The following is a 21,972-nucleotide window of genomic DNA, read 5'->3' as shown; positions in this document are numbered from 1 at the left end:
TCATAAATGGAAAAATTTGATTTTTTTCATACTTCTTATAATCTGCATTATAGGATTTACTGAGGACATGTGATAATCCCAGTGATGAGAAAAACTGACATACTGTTACAGTCAAGAGAAGAGGTGGGTGAAGTAATAACTTTTATTGAACCAAATTCTGTTGGTGAGAGAAAAACTTAAGCTTACACAGAGATCTTCAGGGCTGGGTAAAAAAAAAAAAAAAAAAAAAAAAAACAAAAAACAAACAAAATAATTCCCAAATTTGAAGCAGAGCTCTGTGTAAGCTTGAAAACTTGTTTCTTTCGCCAACAGAAGTTGGCCCAATAAAAGATATTACCTCACCTACCTTGTCTCTAATCTCCTGGGACGAACGCAGCTACAACAACACTGCATATACTGTTACTCAAGATTAAATCTAACAATGTAATACCTAGATTTCAAAGGGCTAGTGCTCACAGTTTGAACCATCCCCTCCGACAGTGATATTTAAATTAATAGAACAGCTGGTGCTTCAGATCTCAAGCAGTAACAAGCAAGGAAGCTGTAAGCCTCACTGAAAGAACTGTAGGTTTTTTCCTGGAGGATGGGTGCCGATGTGCGTGGTAGTGGAAAGGAGAATGGTGTTGGACAAGCTGATCTCATCAACATTAGCGTATGACTAGTTAAGATTAAAGAGCAAAAGTGAAAGGGTGTAAAGGAAAGAACACAAAAGGTGTTTTAGGAATGATGTCAAAGATGGAAATCCAGGTTACATTTCCTACTCTTTAGCCATATAAAAAGGAACAAGTCTATGTGCAATAAAGTGCATTGAACATAAACATGAATTGAACACTAAAGCAAAAGACTGACCTCATATCTGTGTAATCTTTCATTCACATTTGTCTATCTTAATTTTATAGCTAAATAAAAAAGTGTGATGTTATGAAATGGTCATAGAGCAGTAATTCAAATCTTAAGAGGGACATGATTAACTTGAAAACAAATCAGTTTGAAAAAAACCCTGTTACAAGTTGTGCCTGCCCCTAGAATCCCTCCACCAATTTTGCTAGTTTTACTACTACATTTTCCTATTTTTCTCTTCCCTGTTTAAAAAAAAGAGTATGTCAAAGACTGAAGCAGACTATTCAGGTGCTAGCAAATGCAAAAAGTAAAACTGAACAAGCAGAAAAAATATTTTCTCGAACTCCAAAATAATCTTAGATGTTACTTATAACAGTAATAGGAGGGGAAAAAAATCAGACAGATGTGATTTTTAAGTTAATGGTATCTCTTTAGAGTTGTTGATGGAATCATTCTATTAGATTTGATACACGGAAACTAAAAGTCTCAGTACCAAAACATTCACAGCCCAGACACTGTCTTCAGACACTAGTTACAGAACTATTTGAAGTTGCACACCAATTTACTTATCAAATATATTACATATCTGTCTCGCAGACTTAGAAACAAGGAAATTGTGCTTCAAAATTGGATGACTTGTCTTTTTCTTGCTTGATTCTTCTGAACTATTTCCATAGAAACCTTGGCTTCATACAATGGGACTGGTTCATCCAACCGAGGCCTAAAAGGGAGCAATCTGTCAGAAGTGTCTGGTGTGCATGCTCAGATCAATAAGAAACATTCCAATACTATTGCTGTAGACTTTACATTTTACAATGTCAACTTTACTCCTTAAACAAAATGAAAATGTTATAGCTCTGCTAGGATCCCTGGAAGAACTGCAGAGCTGTAAAGCAAACAGGAAACACAAGTTTAATTCAAGATAGCCTGAATTTCTTTTTGGCAGGGGGGCGGGCTACTCTTCCCACTCTCTGTGTAAGCCGTGAGGATCTCCCTTTCCCCCCCCCACTTATGGCAGTCTCAAATTCTATTCACTCCATCATTCTTCTGACAGAGGAAGCCTAGAAAGATCTCCATTTAGAGCCAGCAACACTCTTCAGTCAGGTACTGTTGAGCACCACAAGGTACTCTCTCCCCACAAGGAAAGAATGTGCTGCCTCTGTTGGATTTCCAGACAGTGCTGATCCAGGGAGAGAAAAAACAGGAATTGGACCCAAGTTTTCCATGTGGTAATGCAGCAGGCTAGCCACACGTATAGACCATAAACAGTTTCATATAAATTATTCAGTAAAATCTCTCATAACATAGTACTTTGAGTTGACAGTACAGGTGGCAAGAGTTTTCTGAAGAATAGTTATTTCTCAGGTTAAAAACTCAGTATTAATCAATCAGAGTTTGTTTTCACTATGGTACTTCTGTCTTACCTGAAAATACTATTTGATAACTTTTCCATTACATCTTCTAAGATACGTATCTGAGAGGGCTGTTAAGGTAACAATATATACACAAGAGGCTGATCTTTAAGTCCACAGTTTTGCAATTAGATTTGCCTGGGGCAGATCCAGGCATCTGTGCAGACCTCCCAGGGTCAGGGCTTAGATGAGATGATTTAAAGACTGAAAATAAAGTTAATCTGAGGTCCACGTTTGATTATGTGTTACAAATTATGCTTCTTAAAACAAAATAAAGAAGGAAGGTAGACGAATGTATCCTCTAACAAATACAACAGCAGTTGATCTGCCACAGTACCTAGGAGTTCTAGTGCTGTATCATAAATTTTAAAAATAAAACTGTTAAGTTTTACATTATCTGTATGATGCTACAGCACTAGTTACAATGTCCATCATTAAACAGAGCATGGCACTCTTTGGAGAATAGGTATGACAGGTTTTGGTATGAGTAGTCTGTATGAATGATGGATAGCTATTTGTCTGAGGTAAAAATCAAGACAAGTCTGGGAGCAGAAGAACATGTGAAGCAGAACATATGGATTTACTAAACTCTCAAGGACATGCACAGTGTATAAATGCTGTGCACATTTTCAAGAAATCTATTTTATTTGAACTAATCAGCAATACTCATATCAATGGGAAAAAGAGGGTTTTACTAAGACTGTCTACTTTACAGACTTTACAGTGGCACAGCTGCAGTTGGGCCGCTGTAAGGTCTCCCATGTAGCCGCTCTATGCCGATGGGAGAGAGCTCTCTCGCTGGCAATAATTAAACCATCCCCAGTGAGCGGTGGTAGCTATGTCAGTGGGAGAGCGTCTCCTGCTGACACAGCGCTGTCTGGACTGGTGCATTTGTAAGTAAAACTTATGTCAGTCGGGGGGTGTTTTTTTCCATACTCCTGAGTGACAAAAGTTTTACTGACCAAAGTGCTAGCAGAGTCATAGTGGTAGTCTTCAGTATTTTTGTCAGTCACCAGAAAATGTAACTTGGATTCATTCAATTTTAAGAGTAATCAATTTAGTATTCAAAATGTAAGCCATTTCAACCTGATCTCCATGTGATCTCTTATGATTTTTTTTTCCTGCAGTATGTTCACAGTGCCCAGATCACATACATATGTTCAATGTTTCTATATAACAATTCAAGGTAATGCTGTTATTCTGTTTGAACAACCTGTGGTAAATAAAGTATGCTCCTTGATTATAGGAAAACATAAGAGCTGACAAAATAAATCCTGTTTGTTTAGTTAGTTTAAGAGCTAAGAACACAAATTGTATTTCTCAGAATTATTAGTCATTTTTAAATCAGGAAAATTAATAGAGCTACACTGAAGTGGAATGTCAACAAATAACTTTTTAAAAGGATATCCATGATTACTTGCTTCCCCACCCCGCACATCAATGTTCATGTAGATAAGCCTTTTGGTGTGCTTAACTTTGGTTAAACTATTGTGCAATTTAGTTGGGGGGAGGGGAACTTCCTTTGCCCCAAGAGTCTCAATGTAGTTAACTCCCTTTTAGAATGCAGGAACTTAATCCTTACATTCCTGTTCTGCTGAACTGCAAAAAATGATTCAGCAGATCTCATGATCTGCAGCGCTGTGCAGAAGCAAGGAGGGACCTTAAAAGCATCGTTAAATTTGCAACAAAAGGTATAGATATTGTTTTTTATATAAAGAGCCACTCATCTCTCCAGCAGTGTGCGCGCGCGCACACACACACACACACAGCTCAACAGAATGTAGGTACATAGAATTTGCAAATAGGGTACAATTTCTTAAAGTACAGTTCTTATGAAGACAAAATTATAATAATGAGTTAAATATTTCAGTTTAGTCATTATAATGCAAAAAAGTTAAGATTTGTAGATGAAAAAAGTAATGCCTAGAAGAATGGAGAACAAGTACCATATATACTCTATCATTAGCTGGTTTGTTTTTAAGCTCCCCCTCCCCCAAGATGGATAAGTAAAAATAGAAAAGTTTTATGACCCATTCATAAGCCGACCCTATAATTCAGGGGTCGGCAAACTTTGGCTCCCAGGTCATCATCTCAGCCCACCAGCAACTTACCCTGGTTTGTTTACCTTGAGCGTCCACAGGCACGGAGGTAAACCTAAGTAAACGAAGTGTCAGCTGCTTACCCTAACAGGCCGGGACAGCAACTGGTGGGGATTTTTTCGCGGGGGTGGGGTGAGAAGCTGGGGGTCAGGGGAGTAACCCACATGACTCCACCCCTAGCCCAGGACCCCCCTCCCCACCCCATCCCTTCCCACCTTATCTGGGGAGGGCCAGGGAAGGATGTCTCTGGCCTGGCCAGAGCTGCTCTGGCGGGTTGGGCAGCGCAGCCACAGCCTGCTCCGGTGGGCCAGACCGGGCAGCATGGCCGCAGCATGTTCCAGCGGGCTGGCCAGGTGGCACGGCTGCAGCGTGCTCCAATGGGCCGGGCGGCGCGGCCACAGCCTGCCAGCCCTAGAGCTGCAGCTGCTTCAGAGGCTGGGGGGAGAGCAGCATGGCCAGAAGCAGAATGACTCTGGCCCCGCCTCTTCCCTTCTGGTTCTGCCGACTCTCCTTGCTCCCTCTGTTGGGGTGAGGGGCTGTGTCTCACCTCTCCCTCTCTATATCCATTCATAAGCCTACCCCCTTCTCTGATGCTTCCCTTTTTTACTCAAAAAATTCGGCTTATGAACAAGTATATACGGTAAACCCTACTATCTAAAAGCATAGACAAGATTTGATTTAAGGTGCCAGATTCTCAGCTGGTGTAATTCAACACAACTACATTGCCTTCTATGGGGTTATGCTGATTTACACTGGTTGAGGATCTGGGCCCTAATATTTTACTTTCTTCAAAATATTTGTTTTAGTTTTCTGTTCTGTTTTTCCCAAAGTACAGTAACTCCTCACTTAATGTCGTCTCAGTTCGTGTTGTTTTGTTGTTACATCACTGATCTATTAGAGAACATACTTGTTTAAAGTTGTGCAATGTTTGCTCATAACATTGTTTGGCCGCTGCCTGCTGGTGGGTGGGGGCTTGGAACCAGGGTGGACTGGCAGCCTCCCCCCCCCCCCCCCAAACAGTTCTCCTCCATCACCACCCCTAGCACTTCCCACCTGCCAGCAGGCCCCACAAATCAACAAATCTCCCCTCCTTCCCCGCGCCTCCCACCTACAGCAATCAGCTGTTTCACGGCGTTCAGGAAGCTCTGATGGGGAGGAAGGAGAGGGGAGGAGCAAGGACACAGCATGCTCAGGGGGAGGGGTGAAGTGGGGGCGGGCGTGGGGCAGAACCAGGGGTTGAGCACCCCCTGGCACTTTGGAAAGTCAGTGCCTCTGCAGCTGTACATGCGCCGTCTGGAGAAGGGAGTGGTGTGCTCTAGTGGGATAGCGTGGGTTCATCATCACATTCAGTTTCCACAGGGAAGTGTTTGCAGCCACTGCTGTGTGTCTATTGTGTCTCCTCCCTCGGTGCCGACTTGTAGAGTATGAGGCTATATTAACAATAACGTGTTAACCCTTGAGGGCTCAGCCGAGTGCCAGTTTATCATTTAGCAGCAAGGCATTCCCTGGGAACTATCCCAACTGTATCAACACGGTTGCTTTAGGAGAAGCTCATTAGCAGGTCCCCAGACAATCCTCTGATTAGAACTTGTTTAAAACGTGTGCGTGTGAGCTATATGTACGTATGTCTTGTCTGGTGAAAAAATTTTCCCTGGAACCTAGCCCCCACATTTACATTAATTCTTATGAAAAACTGGATTCGCTTAACAGTTTCTCTGAAAGTCGCATTTTTCAAGGACATAACTACACCTCTACCCTCATATAACGCGGTCCACGGGAGACGAAAAAAAAAATCTCATCGCGTTATAGGTGAGACTGCGTTATATCGAACTTGCTTTGGCTCCCCCGTTCCTTGTTCCGACCGCTCCCTCCAGAGACCCCTGTCCCTAATCACCCCCAGGACCCACCCCCTACCCAACCCCCCTGCTACCTGTCCCCTGACTGCTCTGACTCCTATCCACACCCCCTGCCCAGCACTCACCAGCAGTGGCGGGAAGCAGAGCAACGCGGCCCCAACCAGTTCCACTCGGCCAGCTCCCAGCCGCGGTGCTCCGCTTCCTGCCGCCGGTGAGCGCGGGGAGGTTGGGGAAAGGACGCCCTCCGCACTCACTGGTGGCGGGAAGCGGTGTGAAGCGGCCCCAGCCCACTCCGCTTTCCTTGCCCCGGCCCCAGCCGTGTCGCTGTGGGTGGTGGTTGGGGAAAAGGTCCTGCACTCAACTGTGGTGGGAAGCGGAGCGTCGCATCTAGAAGCTGTGGAGTGGAGCGGCCTGGGGCCGGGCTGCTCTGCTTCTGCCGGTGAGTGTTGGGGGGGATCCCTTCCCCCAAGTGATACGGCTGGGGCTGGGGCGAGGGAAGCAGAGTGGGCTGCTCCCGGCCCCCCACTAATCCCCTGGGCCACTCTGAGACTGCAGGGCCCCTAAAAGTGCCCTGCCACAGCTCCTGCCTCCCAGACCCTGGAGGGGGTGGGGGGAGGCCCTGACCGCCCCAAGACCCTCTGCCCCTTATCCAACCCCTCGGCTCCGGCCCGGCACCCTTAACACGCTGCTCAGAGCAGCATGTCAGAGCTTTACCGCGTTGTATGCGAACCCGTGTTATATCGGGTCACGTTATATCGGGGTAGAGGTGTATAACATTAAGCGAGGAGATACTATATACACTTAGAGGGAATCTACATAAAAAGTGTGGTCAAAGCAATAATGATATATATATGAAAGTGATATGCCAAACAATGGTTAGGATGTTTCTGAAGTAGTAAAACATTTAACCACATGGTTAAAATTTAGCATATGCTTAGGTGCCTTGTTAGATCAGAGAATATACTAGTAGTTTTCTCATAATTTTTCCCTCAGGCAGATTACTGGTTAGTGTCTAAAATCACCATTAAAGGATATAAAGATACTTCCCTTGTTGCACATTTGACAAATTCCATACTTCATCATTCAGAAAAGAGACTGTGGCTCCCTTAAGGAACAAGCAGTGGCTATCTGGAGGGTCCAACTTAAACAAATTAATAGAAACATCAATACATTTTCTCAAATGAAAATGGTATGAACCAATTAGATTAGTGGATTGTTGATTTATATTTACTGCTAAAAGATGAAAAAACCCTTCCAAATCTATCAGAAATTAACTGATTCATAATAGTCACAACAGTGTAATTTTTTTTTAAAAATGGTACTTATATGACTGGCAAATCAGTTCAATACTTTGAGCCAAACAGCATGAACCCTTCAATAATGGTGTATCCATGCTATTATAGTAATTTCTTTTCTACACCATCACCACTGCTCATAGAAATAAAGACATTTATTAATGTTGTTGCAGGATAAATACTTTCTGCTGCTTTGGAAATAAACATCAAGGTTTGTGTGTGCACAAACTGATTGATATTATTTTAGCAGTGGGAGACCATTCATCTGAGAGACAGAGTTCTAAAATACTTTGTGGTTAAGAGTAACTTGCAGTATTTTGTCCTTACCTGGAGGTTTTTCTCTGTGGTTACCCAGTGTCCTCCAGCACTAAGAAGTGTAATGATATCATGTTTGTGTGGCAGCAGTTGCTGTTTTAATGTTGACTCATCTTCTTTACTGTATAATCTCACTTAAAAAAAGGAATACAAGTTATGTACAACGCCTAACAAAATAAAATTTATGTTCAGTTTCTGCTTTATCAGAAAAATATGTTTTGCATGTATAAGAAACAGAATCTCATGAAGATTTCTCACTGAAAAGCACCTGGTTTGTAGATTTTACATTTTCCTTATTCTTGTTTTTTCAGTTCAGTCATAAATTGACTCTAAATGTATTTTTAATGGGGTGAAAAACTGTTTGAGATACACAGTTTGCAAATCAGTGTTGTAGAATACAGACAAAAAAACAGATGCATGGCAGTGATTTAAATGCGGCTGAAAATGTTTTTAGTGAAATATATGCAAGAGCAGAACCTCTATGAAGCAATACCAGTAATATATATTCCTTTTAATAAATAAGAGCTCAGTGGAAATCTTTTCTAGAAAGTCCCACAAATGTTTTAAAATACCATTAAATAGTAAGAAAGTTTGTCAACTGTAAAGCAAGTAGTATTCTCAGCATAGGAGGTTTATTCCTGTTCACTCTGGGCTTTCATTGCTCATGCAAGGTGCTGACTGACAGCACTGGAGATTTATGTCCTTACTTTATCCACTAAACAGCAAAAACAGTGGTAGTACAAATTTCCTCCATGCTGATTCCTTTTCAGTTATTTCAAACTAAAAAAAAAAAATATATCGGACAGGATTTAGAAGATGAATTTCATTTATTTTAATGATCAAAAAAGTCCCAGTTTTAGGCATTCAGCATCATATACTGTCCATGGGAAATAATTCGCAACATAACTGTCTAAGGAGTTTTGTTTAAAAGTAGCAATTAGTAAAATGTTCACTTAACGACTATTACTAATCTGTATGACTGTGCAGTAGTATCAGATACTTCCATTAAAGGGTGACATGACCGCATACGCTTAAGGAGGTCTGGCATTCTACCCAGCAGAGGCACAAGTACATTTGCACATTGTGGGAGAACAGACACACAATCGTCTATTATGTAGGCGTGTTTCTAGTTGAAGTGTTTTGCAATTTGTCAAAAATAAAAATATTTAATACCACTCAGCAGAGCAATTCTGTAGCAGTTACAAACCTCCAGCATCTAGGACAATATCCACTCCTAGCCCGCCTGTTTCCTCCAAACAGCTTTCTGCCACATCAGTCTTACCATTTGAGACATCAATGACTCGAGCTAGACAGGACAGGAAGTTTGGTCAGTTACAGTAAGAATCTAGAACTTAAACCCAAAGCAGAACACATGCAAATGGAGTTTCTATTCTTTAAAATGAGCTATGAACAAAATTGCAGCAAAGCAAAGAAATCCAGCAGTTTCTAGTCTCCAAATTATTTAAGACCAGTGACTGAATTTACTGAAACCAAACCACTAAAGTATATTTAACAGCATTTAAGCTCAAAATGAAATATATAGTGGTGTTAGTGACAGGACAGCATAAAAAAAAAAAAAAAAAAAAAATCTATCCGTGCTCAAAATTAGATTATATTAGGATTCTGAGGTAGTTAGCTATACCAGGGGTTCTCAAACTTCACTGCACAGAGACCCCCTTCTGACAACAAAAATTACTACACGACCCCAAGAGAGGGGACTGAAGCCTGAGTGGGTGGGGGAGCGAAAACAGAAGCCCAAGGGCTTCAGTCTCAGGCAGGGGGCTTGTAATCTGAGTCCTGCTGCCCAGCACTGAAGCCCCCAGCAAGTTTAAGCAAGCCCAGGCAACCCCATTAGAACAGGGTCACAACCCACTTTGGGGTCACAACACACAGTTTGAGAATCACTGAGCTATACTATAGACGCAATATGGACTAGAACAGTGGTCCCCATAATGTGGGGTGCGGAAGAATGTTCAGGAAGGTGTGGCTGGGCCTGGGCCAGCCTACATGGGGGATGGGTAGGGAGTGTCTCAGCCCCACTCTGCCCCCTGCTTGGCTCTGGCCCTGCCCCCAACGCCACCTGCGGCCCCACAAGCCCGGCTCCCGGCCCCTGACTGTGGCCTGGCTCCTGGTGGGGGAGGAGGAGAGAGGGATGCGGACAGGTTCCATTACAGGTAAGGGGTGGGGGGGGGATGTGACAAAAAATATTGGGGACAACTGGACTAGAGGAATGATTGGAAAGTCCTCATTTTTAATATGGTTGTGTCATTGACTTGCTTTGTGGTTTTGAGCAAGTCACTTCATAGCATTGCATCATTATCCTCATCTAAAATAACCTTGCAATAATGATAACACTTAATTACCTAACAGAAATGCTGTGAAGGTTAACATGTTACATTTTTGTATATAGCTTTTAACCTGTACGGTGCTATTATACAATATCACATTAAAGAATGCTTTCTGGCTTTCTTTTCAAAGCTTTATTGAAGAAAATGGTGTTCATAAGGTTTATGTTGCACCAACTATCCAGTAGCTCAGGGGTGGGCAAACTTTTTGGCCTGAGGGCCACATCTGGGAATAGAAATTGTATGGCGGGCCATGAACGCTCACAAAATTGGGGTTGGGGTGTGGGAGGGGGCGAGGGCTCTGGTTGGTGTGGGCTCTAGGGTGGGGCTGGGGGATGAGGAGTTTGGGGTGTAGGAGGGTGCTCTGGGTCTGGACCGAGGAGTTTGGAGGGAGATCAGAGCTGGGGCAGGGGAGAGGCTCAGGGGAGCAGGCTCTGAGCGGTGCTTACCTCAAGTGGCTCCCGGAAGCACTAGCATGTCCCTTCTTCGGCTCCTACGTAGAGGCGCAGCCAGGCAGCTCTGCACGCTGCTCCATCTGCATGCACTGCCCCTGAAGCTCCCATTGGGGCGCTGGAAGGGGCCACTGGAGCATGTAGGAGCCGGAGCAGGGCCATGCCGCGGCTTCTGGGAACCACGTGGAGCAGCCCCCAACCCTGTGCCCCAGCTAGAGCGCTGGAGCGGGGCCATGCTGCAGCTTCTGGGAGCTGCGTGGCGCGGCCCCTGACTCAGTGCCGCAGCTGGAGCAGGGCAAGCCCCAGACCCTGCTCCCCAGTGGGAGCTCACAGGCCGGCTTAAAATGGCTCGGCCCGTGGGCCATAGTTTGCCCACCCCTGCAGTAGCGGTTTCCATACAGTTAAAAAAGTAAGACTGAAATCTCTGATTTCAGTTGCTGGAAATTAAGAACAATTAGGGTATAGAAGTAGCCTATGTAAACTTTCCCAGCTTGTAGAATAAAACAAACATTTCTATCTGCATAAGTAAAGTTTTTGCACTTTAAATTAACATAACTGAAATAATTACAAATAAAATTGGAGGTATATATCCAAACCATAATAGGCTAAACTAAAATTTGCAAAGTGAACTTACCAATTAAAGGTTGCCTCATGCCTTTTTGATATTAAGGAAGGAGAGAAGAAGAAGGTGTGAAGCAGGCATTTAGAAGAGTCAGTAAATGAAAAAAAACAATCACACTTAGTTAGGAATTGTAGTGAGGCAGAGTAACCTCCCTTCAAGCCTGACTGTTACTGAAAAATTGCTTACTTTCTCATTTTTACCATACAAGTATAAAATAAATCAATATGAATATAAATATTGTACTTATATTTCAGTGTATAGTATAGAGAGCAGTATAAACAAGGCATTGTCTGTATGAAATTTTAGTTTATACTGATTTTGCTAGTGCTTTTTATGTAGCCTGTTGTAAAACTAAGCAACTATTTAGATGAGTTGATGTACCCGCTGGAAGACCTGCGTACCCCGGTTGAGAATTATTATGCTAGAGTATCAGTTGTTTCGGGGATGCATCTTGGGTACCCTACTATTTATTTCATTAATTAATCACAGTGATGCCATGACAGAGCATAATTCAACATGATATAAAAGAAACACGTAAAAATTCTGTAACAGATATATTTCAAAATTATTTAACATCTATTTTAAAAAGTGGGTGATTGGTAACCAATTGTGTTAAAAAGTGAGGTGACAGTCTAGTTATTTGGAACCACTTCATTCACATACAGAACATTTTGTGCTATATTCAATGAATATTTATCAATTTTGCCTTAGGTCAATGTGCTCCAGCCTATAATTCAAATGTGTTAGTCACAACCCTGTTTAAACCCACTTCTTGCCGGCAAGGTGCAATAACCATTTTTCAGCCAGTGCAGACAAGGCTTATCTGTGTAATAATCATTTTACAAAATCAAAGATCCTCCACAGTTTAGAAATTTTAAAAAACCCAATATTTATTACAAGGTTCACCAAGTCTTTCTGACCAGCACAATCACATTAGCTCTCTAGTAGCAATATATGGTTCTGACTAACAGTTTCAGTGTACCTTTGACAGGTCTTTAGTCCTTCCCTCCTGCTTCCACTGAACTTAATGATGAGTAGTGGGTAATAGCAACACTTTTCATGACTTGGTGCCACCATTTATCCAATACCTGCTATTACGGAGTATGAAAGTTGTCCAGTATCAAACACCTGCTATTTACTATACTGAGAAGGCTCAGAGAGAACCATGACATCACACATGACATCACAGGGAACGCATAAAAATAAATTTTGCAGCTGATTACTGTAAGTACACATTTCTTTCTTATGTTTCATCAGTACTCTGCTAGAAATACATTATGCTCATACTTATGTTCATATTCTGTCCCGATTCTGAAATTAACATTAGAACCCACCAGTTTAACATACTTCCTCTGTTTTGCTATTGTCTTTAGTCAACAAATTATTGAAAGCATGTGAAAACAGCTTCCTGTATATAGACCAAATATTAATACCTACCTATCAAGAGAAACTTTTACTAAATTTACACAATTTACACATTTTGGAAAAAGCAAGATTTTATGCTTACATTGTCTTTTTTAAAAAAAAAATCTAAAATACACATTAGATCTATTTTCCCCCGTATCCCTAATCAAAAACAAATCTTTTGACTCCCAAGAATAGCGTCCCAATACCTTGCTCCAAAAAATCCTAGTGTATGTCACAACAAACTGGGAACTGAAGGAGTCAGATGAACATGCACTTGGAGCCTAATCTGAAACCCACTGAAGTCAATGGAAAGACTCTGGCTCAAACTTCTGGAGGATTAGATTCCTAACTACAGAACTTCATTGATTTTCTGACAAAGAAATTATACCAGTATCATGAAACTGAGCTCCCTCTTGTTTCTATAAGAACTTAAAACTAATCCCCATAGTTTGTTTCAATTCGGAATTCAATTTAATTTTGTTTCAATTCTGATTTAGGTAGCTAAATACTATACCTCGGGCTCATGATTATGTTGGAAAGACTTCAGGTACAGAGATTTAATTCTGTGCGACTGATGGTCAGGTAACAATTTCTCTCTACTCTCGAGCAATGTTATTTACTATACGAAGAGACTGCCCAAGCAGTCTGACTAAAACCAGGCATTAAACTTATATAGAAGTGTTTTTGCTAGATAAGAAGTACTGGGAAATAGCCAGCACCACAACAGATGTGAAGATCAAAAAGTCCTATTAAATACATCTAAAAATATATGTTAAATTAGACTAAACTTTTACACTATATATGAGACTATTTATTTTTAAGTTTGGATTTTAGATTTCAGTTGTTAAAATAAATAAACTTCAAACTGAAAAAATATATTTCAAATTGTTGTTCCCACAAAAGTGTAGTGAGAAAGACTATAAAACTTACCCACAGGAGATCTAAGCCTCTCCAAGTACTGCTCGTCTTCAAGACTATACGCTGTAGAAATTACTTTGGCTCCTCTGTGCTGTGCTAACTGAACAGCTATTGTACCAAATGGCTGCAGGGAAAAATTATATACCAGTTTATTTACAACCACAGTAATGAAATGTAGTTTGAAAACAAGAGTTTTATTACAAAGGTAGCTCTAGAGCTATCAAAGAAGGACACCTTGAAACAGGCTTAATATTTTGTCTTAATGAAATATGTCTGGAAAAGTATTTCAGATCCCTAGGGGCCTGCTCTTGCGCTCATTGAAGTCAATGGAAGTCTTTTAACAGACTTTAGTGGGCTTTGGATCAGGCTCTAGGAGATTGTTAATCTCCTTCCAGAGCATCTGTAGCTTGAATTCCAGCTCTAGTGTATAAAGTATTGTAAATGCAACTGCAATTTCAGAGTATGTCTGTAGAAGACAGGAAGTCTTTGCATTTGGTTGCTACTTGAAGGAGGACATGCTCCCTAGAGAGGAGCTCCAAGCACTTGTTATCTTGTACATGTTGCAAAGCTATATTTCATTGATGGTTCTTTGCTCAAGTGAGCCTAACAGCTGCACCAGCAGTTAAGAGGGCAGGTAATCAAAACTGAACAATGTAAGAGAAATTGAAAAGTGGTGGTGGGGAAAGAGGTCAAACTACAGTTTTCTTCCATCTACAGTTGAGGGATCAATATAAAGAGTGTGTCAAAGTAGAGCAAAGCAAGGAGGAATTCCCTCTTTACTCCCCACACAACATGGATAGGATTGTACAACTGGCCCAATGTATTTAGGGGCGCCCCTTCTTATCCTTGTGAATCATCTACTGAAAGATAGAGGAAGAGGATACCAGACTTGATTAGTCCAATCTGTCATTGCAAATGCTATGTTCCTGGGTAAATTCCTTGATAAAAGTAAATTACTAGGACTGTTGATTAATCGCAGTTAACTCACGCAATTAACTCAAAAAGTTAATCACGATTAATCACAGTTTTAAGCTCACTATTAAACAATAGAATACAACAACTGAAATTTATTAAATATTTTGGATGTTTTTCCTACATTTTAAAATATATTGATTTCAGTTACAACACAGAATACAAAAAGTGTACAGTGCTCACTTTATATTTTTTATTACAAATATTTGCACTATAAAAATGATAAAAGAAATAGTATTTTTCAGTTCAGCTCCTACAATACTGTAGTGCAATCTCTTTATCATGAAAATACAACAAAATATGTTGTTAATACAATTTGTTACATAACTGCCATTAAAAACAAAACAATGTAAAACTTTAGCGCCTACAAGTCCACTCAGTCCTACCTCGTCAGCCAATTGCTAAGAGAAACAAGTTTGTTTACATTTACAGGAGATAATGCTGCCCACTTCCTATTTACAATGTCACCTGAAAGCGAGAATGGGTGTACACATGGCACTTTTGTAGCCAGCACTGCAAGGTATTTATGTGCCAGATAGGCTAAATATTTGTATGCCCCTTCATGCTTTGGCCACCATTCCAGAGGATGTGCTTCCATGCTGATGACGCTCGTTACAAAAATAATCTGTTAAATTAGTGACAGAACTCCTTGGGGGAGAATTGCATGTCTCTTGCTCTGTTTTACCTGCATTCTGCCATACATTTCACGTTCTAGTAGTCTTGGATGATGACCCAGCACATGTTCATTTTAGGAACACTTTCACTGCAGATTTGACAAAACGCAAAGATGGTACCAATGTGAGATTTCTAAAGATAGCTACAGCACTTGACCCCAAGGTTTAAGAATCTGAAGTGCCTTCCAAAATTAGAGGGATGAGGAGTGGAGCATGTTTTCAGAAGTCTTAAAAAAGAGCAACACTGATGTGGAAACTACAGAACCCGAACCACCAAAAAAGAAAAATCAACCTTCTGCTGGTGGCATCTGAATCAGATAATGATAATGAACATGTGTCAGTCCACACTGCTTTGGATCGTTATCGAGCAGAACCAGTCATCAGCATGGGTGTATGTTCTCTGTAACGATGGTTGATGCATGAAGGGACATGAATCTTTACTACATGGCACATAAATATCTTATGACACCAGCTACAACAATGCCATGTGAATGCCTGTTCTCACTTTCAGGTGACACTGTAAACAAGAAGCAGGCAGCACTATCTCCTGAAAATGTAAACAAACTTGTTTGAGTGATTGGCTGAACATGTAGGAGGACTGAGTGGACTTGTAGGCTCCAAAGTTTTACATTGTTTTATTTTTGAATGTAGTTTTTTTCTTTGTACATGGTTCTACATTTGTAAGTTCAACCTTCATGAAAAAAAGAGATTGCACTACAGTACTTGTATTAGGTGAATTGAAAAACTATTTCTTATGTTTTTTACAGTGCAAATATTTATAATAAAAATACAAATAAAGTGAGCACTGTACACTTTGTATTCTGTGTGGTAATTTAAATCAATATGTTTGAAAATTTAAATAAATCGTATTCGATTATTGTTTAACAGCACAATTATGTGATTAATCACAATTTTTTTTAATTGCTTGACAACTCTATAAATTACTATATAGGAATAGGAAATAATCTGTTCCTAAATTATTTTAAAGATACGCCTTTAGGATGTTATTGTTACCTACACTTGCTCCATCCATTACTAGTACAGTTTTTCCAGGAGAAACATGGGAAAGATAATGTAGAGCTGTGTATGCTCGTAGGCCATCACGAATGGTCCCTGCCGCTTCAACCCAAGGGACTTTTTCTGGTTTATGAACTGTGTAAAAAAGAACAAACAGAGAGGGAAAGAAAGCAATAGGTTTTGTAAAGACTTAACATTTCAGTAAAAAACTATGTTAACAAGTTTTTATCTCTAGATCCTTAGTCATTTTCTATAAAAAACAGAAGAAACGACAAACACCAGTCATTCCCTCTAAACCAAGCTACCTACATAAAAACGGCCATACTGGGTTAGACCAAAGGTCCATCTAGCCCAGTATCCTGTCTTCTGACAGTGGCCAATGCCAGGTGCCCCAGAGGGAATGAACAGAACAGGTAATCATCAAATGATCCATCCCCTGTTGCCCATTCCCCAGCTTCTGACAAACAGAGGCTAGGGACACCATCCCTACCCATCCTGACTAAAAAGCCACTGATGGACCTATCCTCCATGAATTTATCTAGTTCTTTTTTTTAACCCTGTTATGGTCCTGGCCTTCACAACATCCTTTGGCAAAGAGTTCCACACGTTGACTGTGCATTGTGTGAAAAAATACTTCCTTTTGTTTGTTTTAAACCTGCTGTCTCTTAATTTCATACAGTGACCTCTAGTTCCTGTGTTATGAGAAGGAGTAAATAACACTTCCTTATTTACTTTCTCCACACCAGTCACGATTTTATAGACCTCTATCATATCCCCCATTAGTGGTATCTTTTCCAAACTGAAAAGTCCCAATCTTACTAATCTCTCCTCATACGGAAGCCATTCCATACCCCTAATGATTTTTGTTGTCCTTCTCTGAACCTTTTTCCAATTTCAATATATCTTTTTTGAGATGGGGAGACCATATCTGCACACACTACTCAAGATGTGGGTGTATCATGGATTTATATAAAGGCAATATGATATTTTCTGTCATCATCTATCCCTTTTTAAAATTATTCCCAACATTCTGTTCACTTTTTTGACTGCTGTTGCACACTGAGTGGATGATTTCAGAGAACTATCCACAATAACTCCAAGATCTCTTTCTTGAATGGTAACAGCGAATTTAGACCCCATCATTTTATATGTGTAAATGGGATTAGGTTTTCCAATGTGCATTACTTTGGATTTATCAACATTGAATTTCATCTGCCATTTTGTTGCCCAGTCACCCAGTTTTGTGACATCCTTTTGTAGCACTTTGCAGTCTGCTTGGGACTTAACTATCTTGAGTAGTTTTGTATCTGCAAATTTTGCCACCTCACTGTCTACCCCTTTTTCCAGATCATTAATTAATATGTTGAATAGGATTGGTACCAGTACAGACTGCGGGGGGACACCACTCAATTCTGAAAACTGACCATTTATTCCTACCTTTTGTTTCCTATCTTTTAACCAGTTACCAATCCATGAGAGGACCTTTCCTCTTATCCCATGACAGCTTACCAGCCTGTAATTGCTGGGATCACCTATGGAACGCTTTTTAAAAATTGGTGTCACATTAGCTATCCTCCAGTCATTTGGTACAGAAACGGATTTAAATGATAGGTTACAAACTACAGTTAGTAGTTCTGCAATTTCACATTTAAGTTCCTTCAAAACTCTTGGGTGAATACCATCTGGTTCTGGTGACTTATTACTGTTTAATTTATCAATTTGTTCTCTATTTGAGACTTTATTCCAACTGGGTTGGGATACCTTCCTATCTCAATGTCAAATTCTCAACTGAACTTTTAAAATTACCTACGTTAGAAAGAAATATCACTAGACCTGGAATTCCTAATTTATAAAGTGATTCTATTCTGTTACTCTACCAGGTTCCCCAGCACCTGGCAGGAACGCAAAAGTCCATTACGCTTGTGAGGACATTTTGGTACAGAATAGTGGTAGAAAGTAGAATCCCCAAGCGTTGTTATCCTGTCCTCTATCTCTTCATTGTCTTGTTGCAGGTTATAACATTACACTGTAAAATACAAGGCTGCAAATGCATTTGATACCCATATATTATAAAATGAGTTCAGAAAAAAATAAATTCCAGCCTGTGCTGAAATAGAACCACAAACACGAGTGGGAATGTACTGGTTACATTTTTCTGTTTCTGGCTCCTCAGTGTGAAAGGTAGTACAGAGAACCTCTTACGATTTTTCCTATTTTTTTAATTTTGTATTTTAATTTGAACTCAGGGAAGGGTTGCTGCAAAGCAGCAAATGGCTGTCTCCACTCTGTGGAAGAATCCAACTGGCCAACGTAACAACAATATGTGCAACAGCATTGCACTATTACCTTTATGTAATGGAGGAGAGAAGCAGTGAGAGACAAAAAGGCATCCTTTAAAAAGTGGACGTTAAATCCTAGTGAGGAAAATAGAAAGGAGCATAAACTCTGGCAAATGAAGTGTAAAAATATAATTAGGAAGCCTAAAAAAGAATTTGAAGAACAGCTAACCAAAGACTCAAAAAGTAATAGCAATTAAAAAAAAAAAAGTACATCAGAAGCAGGAAGGCTGCTAAGCAACCAGTGGGGCCACTGGATGATCGAGATCCTAAAGGAGCACTCAAGGACGATAAGGCCATTGTAGAGAAACTAAATTAATTCTTTTAATCAGTCTTCACGGCTAAGGATGTGTGGGAGATTTTCAAACCTGAGCCATTCTTTTTAGGTGACAAATCTGAGGAACTGTCCCAGATTGAGGTGTCATTAGAGGAGGTTTTGGAAAAAATTGATAATCAGTAGTCAGTGACCAGGACCAGATGGTATTCACCCAAGAGTTCTGAAGGAACTCAAATGTGAAATTGCAGACTACTGACTGTAGTTTGTAACCTATCATTTAAATCAGCTTCTGTACCAAATGACTGGAGGATAGCTAATGTGATGCCAAGCAAGTGAGTTTCATCTCCCTGAGGCAGTGGAAAGACAGCGTGTAGGTAGAACCTGGACTGCTTTTTAAATATGAGGAACAAAAGATTCGAGACTCAGATGGCACAGCTTCCCCTCTCCCCACAATACTACTTGAGGAAAAAGTGATTATTGGGTTGTCCAAATATCTCTGTTGATGCACTGGAGGAGAACTCTAGGATTATCTGAGACACTGTGTGAGTCAGTTCATGACACTGCACATAGTAAACTATACAGGAAAACACAGGAAATCTTAAAAGGGTCTCCTTCTGTAGTAAGTATGTATAGTTCACCAGCATATACTTGTCACTTTTATATAAGTCCTAATTTTGCTTAGCCTGTGTGTGATGGGGCGCCTGCCGCACACTAGGCTCTAAGGGGTTAATAGAGCCCTAGAGAGGCTGTGCAGGAGGCAGCCAATCAGAGAAGGGCTGAAGGGAGCAGCCAATCAGGGCCAAGCAGGCCCATATAAAAAGGGAGCTGCAGAGCAGAGGAGGGCAGTTCTCTGCTAGGGGCCCAGGGAGGATGGAAGGACTGTCTCTGTAGGTCTGAGAGAACTGCCAGCACCCTAGACAAAGCATTGCTGCCAGCAGGGATCGGGGGAGTGGGAGACAGCTTCTGGCTGGCTGCTGAGGTTTGCAGGCTGAGGCCTTGAAGCAAGGGTAAAGAGGATGCTGGGGCCACGAGGAAGTGGCCAGACAACTCGCTGCAGTACCCATTAAGGGCAGTCGCTGAACAGTGTGTGACTGTCGCTGAAGATGATGTAGTGGTCCATGGAGAGATGTGGGTCCTAGAGTAGGAGTGATGGTGGTGAGGCACCATCACAGGTGGGCGCACTGGCAAACAGAGCTAATACCCATGACAGCCAGCAGGAGGCACCAGAGTGGTGAGCACAGCCCATTACACTGTGGTTTTAAGTGTTAGAGTAATAAACCTTTATTTTAAATATTCATAAACCTGTGACTGTTGTTTTACAGACATAAGGAATCATAACCAGGAGGGGATTTAACCTTAAAGTGATCTAACCTAAACAACACTCTACTTGGTTACATCCAGTACATAGGGATCAGGGAAACAGTATTTTCCTCAGAATAATTTACACAGTTAAAGTGGAGTAGGGGGTTTGGTGTCAGTATAAACAAGTTTACATTATCCTTTAAAGAACCCCTACCCCGCAGAGTGGCTTATGTTTGTTTCTCCATGGATGGAGTCAGAAGAATAGAAAAATTGTTAGGATACAATTTCTTCAAGATAGATACCTTGAGCAAGTCATTTCACTAACCAACAGGTTGTGGCAGAGCCAGAAATGGAATCCAAGTGTTTCGACTTCCAGTCCAGTCACTATCCACTAGACAACGCTGCCTCCAGGCAAACAGAACCCAAAGAAGGAAATGTTGGTGTAATCTACAATACCATGTTTTCCCTGGGTTTCTGATCTTTGGAATCCCACTCTAGTCTGTTAGCATACATTCCAGGTGTTCCTTTGATCCTAAAGCAATGATGATTCAGGATCAGAGGTCAAGGCTAGGAGAGAAGGTAATAAGCAAGAGTGGAAGTTGTTTTTCAAAATGTTTATCAGTGGGGTAGGTAGGGTAAATCAGTGGGAAAAGAAAAGTGAAGCAATGAGGAAAGTTAGGTGAAATAAGATGAGTCAGCTTGTGTAGTTGAGTCAGAACATAACGGCATTGCTGCTGCTGTTCAAAGAGTCTATGAGTACACTGTAGTCAAGGTTTCTATGAAAGGCGGAGTAGATAATGGAACATCTGAGTGCTGCTATTATACATAAACAGAGCAATGGTTCCAACTCACTGGCTGTCTAAGATACTACTTTGGGTTTTACATCTATAATCATCTTAAATATTAAGAAGTGTCATGATCTACTTACCCAAATAATGCTCATGAATTACAGCAACTTCACAGAGACCCGACTCTTCCGAATCCAGGGGCAAGATTCCTGAAAATTTTCAACAAAAACAAAACTTCAATTCAATGCAAGTGTATATTACAAATAAAATAAGTTGAGTGTTCCCAGATGAATCATTAGTGCAGCTTTATCTACATCACAGTTCCTCTTTTCTATATAATGCAGTTGAAAGCATCAGTCTGGATTATTACAATGCTTTAGGTAAAGACAAATGATTCAATGGTGCCACGTGTTCAAAGTGGTACTCCAGCATTTTCTTTTCTTGATGATAAAGTGGTATTCTGCTGTTGGTACTTTAGCTCCTTGTCTGCTCACGAATGAACTCATCTCACACTGTTTATCTGCTTCTGCGGTATCTGTGATGAGCACTCCTCTTTCGACTCTACCTGAGTGCATTAGACATTACAGGAAGAAGAGAGATCTCACACCGCAGGAGGGCCCAGATAGGGTCAGATGTTGAAAGCATCGTGGACATGGGGCAACATCATCAATTTAAAAACTAAATGTTAATACCTACCCACCAACAGAAACTTGTACTAAACAGGAAGCTGTTTTCACATATGCCTTCAGCTATGGTGCTTGTACATGACTGAAACTCATCATCAAGACACTTCTCTAATTAAATATTGCTCAGGTTTAGTAGCTGCCAAAATTCCCCCCTTCACAAGTCCCATTTATTTAATAAAAGGCCAATCTACCATTCTTGGTCTTACATTTAACTACTGCTCTAAAAAGAAAGATATCTTAGCAGAGTATTCTCTTTCTCTGTGTAATATATTCCGATTTATATGATTTTACCTACTTAATCTAGTCACTGTCATCAGTCTCTTATTTTCATATGAAAAATTCAATCAAATTAAAAAGAA

The 21,972-nt window shown here is 40.7% G+C and overlaps 1 protein-coding gene across 9 annotated transcripts in view; it reads right to left on the bottom strand.

The window, feature by feature from the left end:
* Nucleotides 1–694: 694 nt before the first annotated feature.
* The window catches only part of CRYZL1 (crystallin zeta like 1), a 31,362-nt gene continuing 10,084 nt past the window's right edge, over nucleotides 695–21,972 (bottom strand). For 4 of the 9 annotated variants that reach the window (XM_074970435.1, XM_074970455.1, XM_074970445.1 and 1 more), the window contains 9 exons: nucleotides 21,068–21,136; nucleotides 16,226–16,359; nucleotides 13,574–13,685; nucleotides 11,249–11,269; nucleotides 9,025–9,123; nucleotides 7,830–7,951; nucleotides 7,243–7,348; nucleotides 2,265–2,310; nucleotides 695–1,561 (listed from right to left, as the gene is read on the bottom strand). In XM_074970435.1, coding sequence (XP_074826536.1) covers nucleotides 1,462–1,561; nucleotides 2,265–2,310; nucleotides 7,243–7,348; nucleotides 7,830–7,951; nucleotides 9,025–9,123; nucleotides 11,249–11,269; nucleotides 13,574–13,685; nucleotides 16,226–16,359; nucleotides 21,068–21,136 — 809 coding nt within the window. In that variant the 3' untranslated portion in view covers nucleotides 695–1,461. Of the gene's footprint in view, nucleotides 1,562–2,264; nucleotides 2,315–7,242; nucleotides 7,349–7,829; nucleotides 7,952–9,024; nucleotides 9,124–11,248; nucleotides 11,270–13,573; nucleotides 13,686–16,225; nucleotides 16,360–21,067; nucleotides 21,137–21,972 lie in introns of those variants that run through there. The other 5 variants (XM_074970463.1, XR_012641772.1, XM_074970470.1 and 2 more) reach the window with 5 other exon arrangements.

Source organism: Natator depressus, chromosome 1 (genome assembly GCF_965152275.1).
Source record: "Natator depressus isolate rNatDep1 chromosome 1, rNatDep2.hap1, whole genome shotgun sequence".
NCBI lineage: Eukaryota > Metazoa > Chordata > Testudines > Cheloniidae > Natator > Natator depressus.
This window is presented reverse-complemented; position numbering and strand designations above follow the sequence as displayed.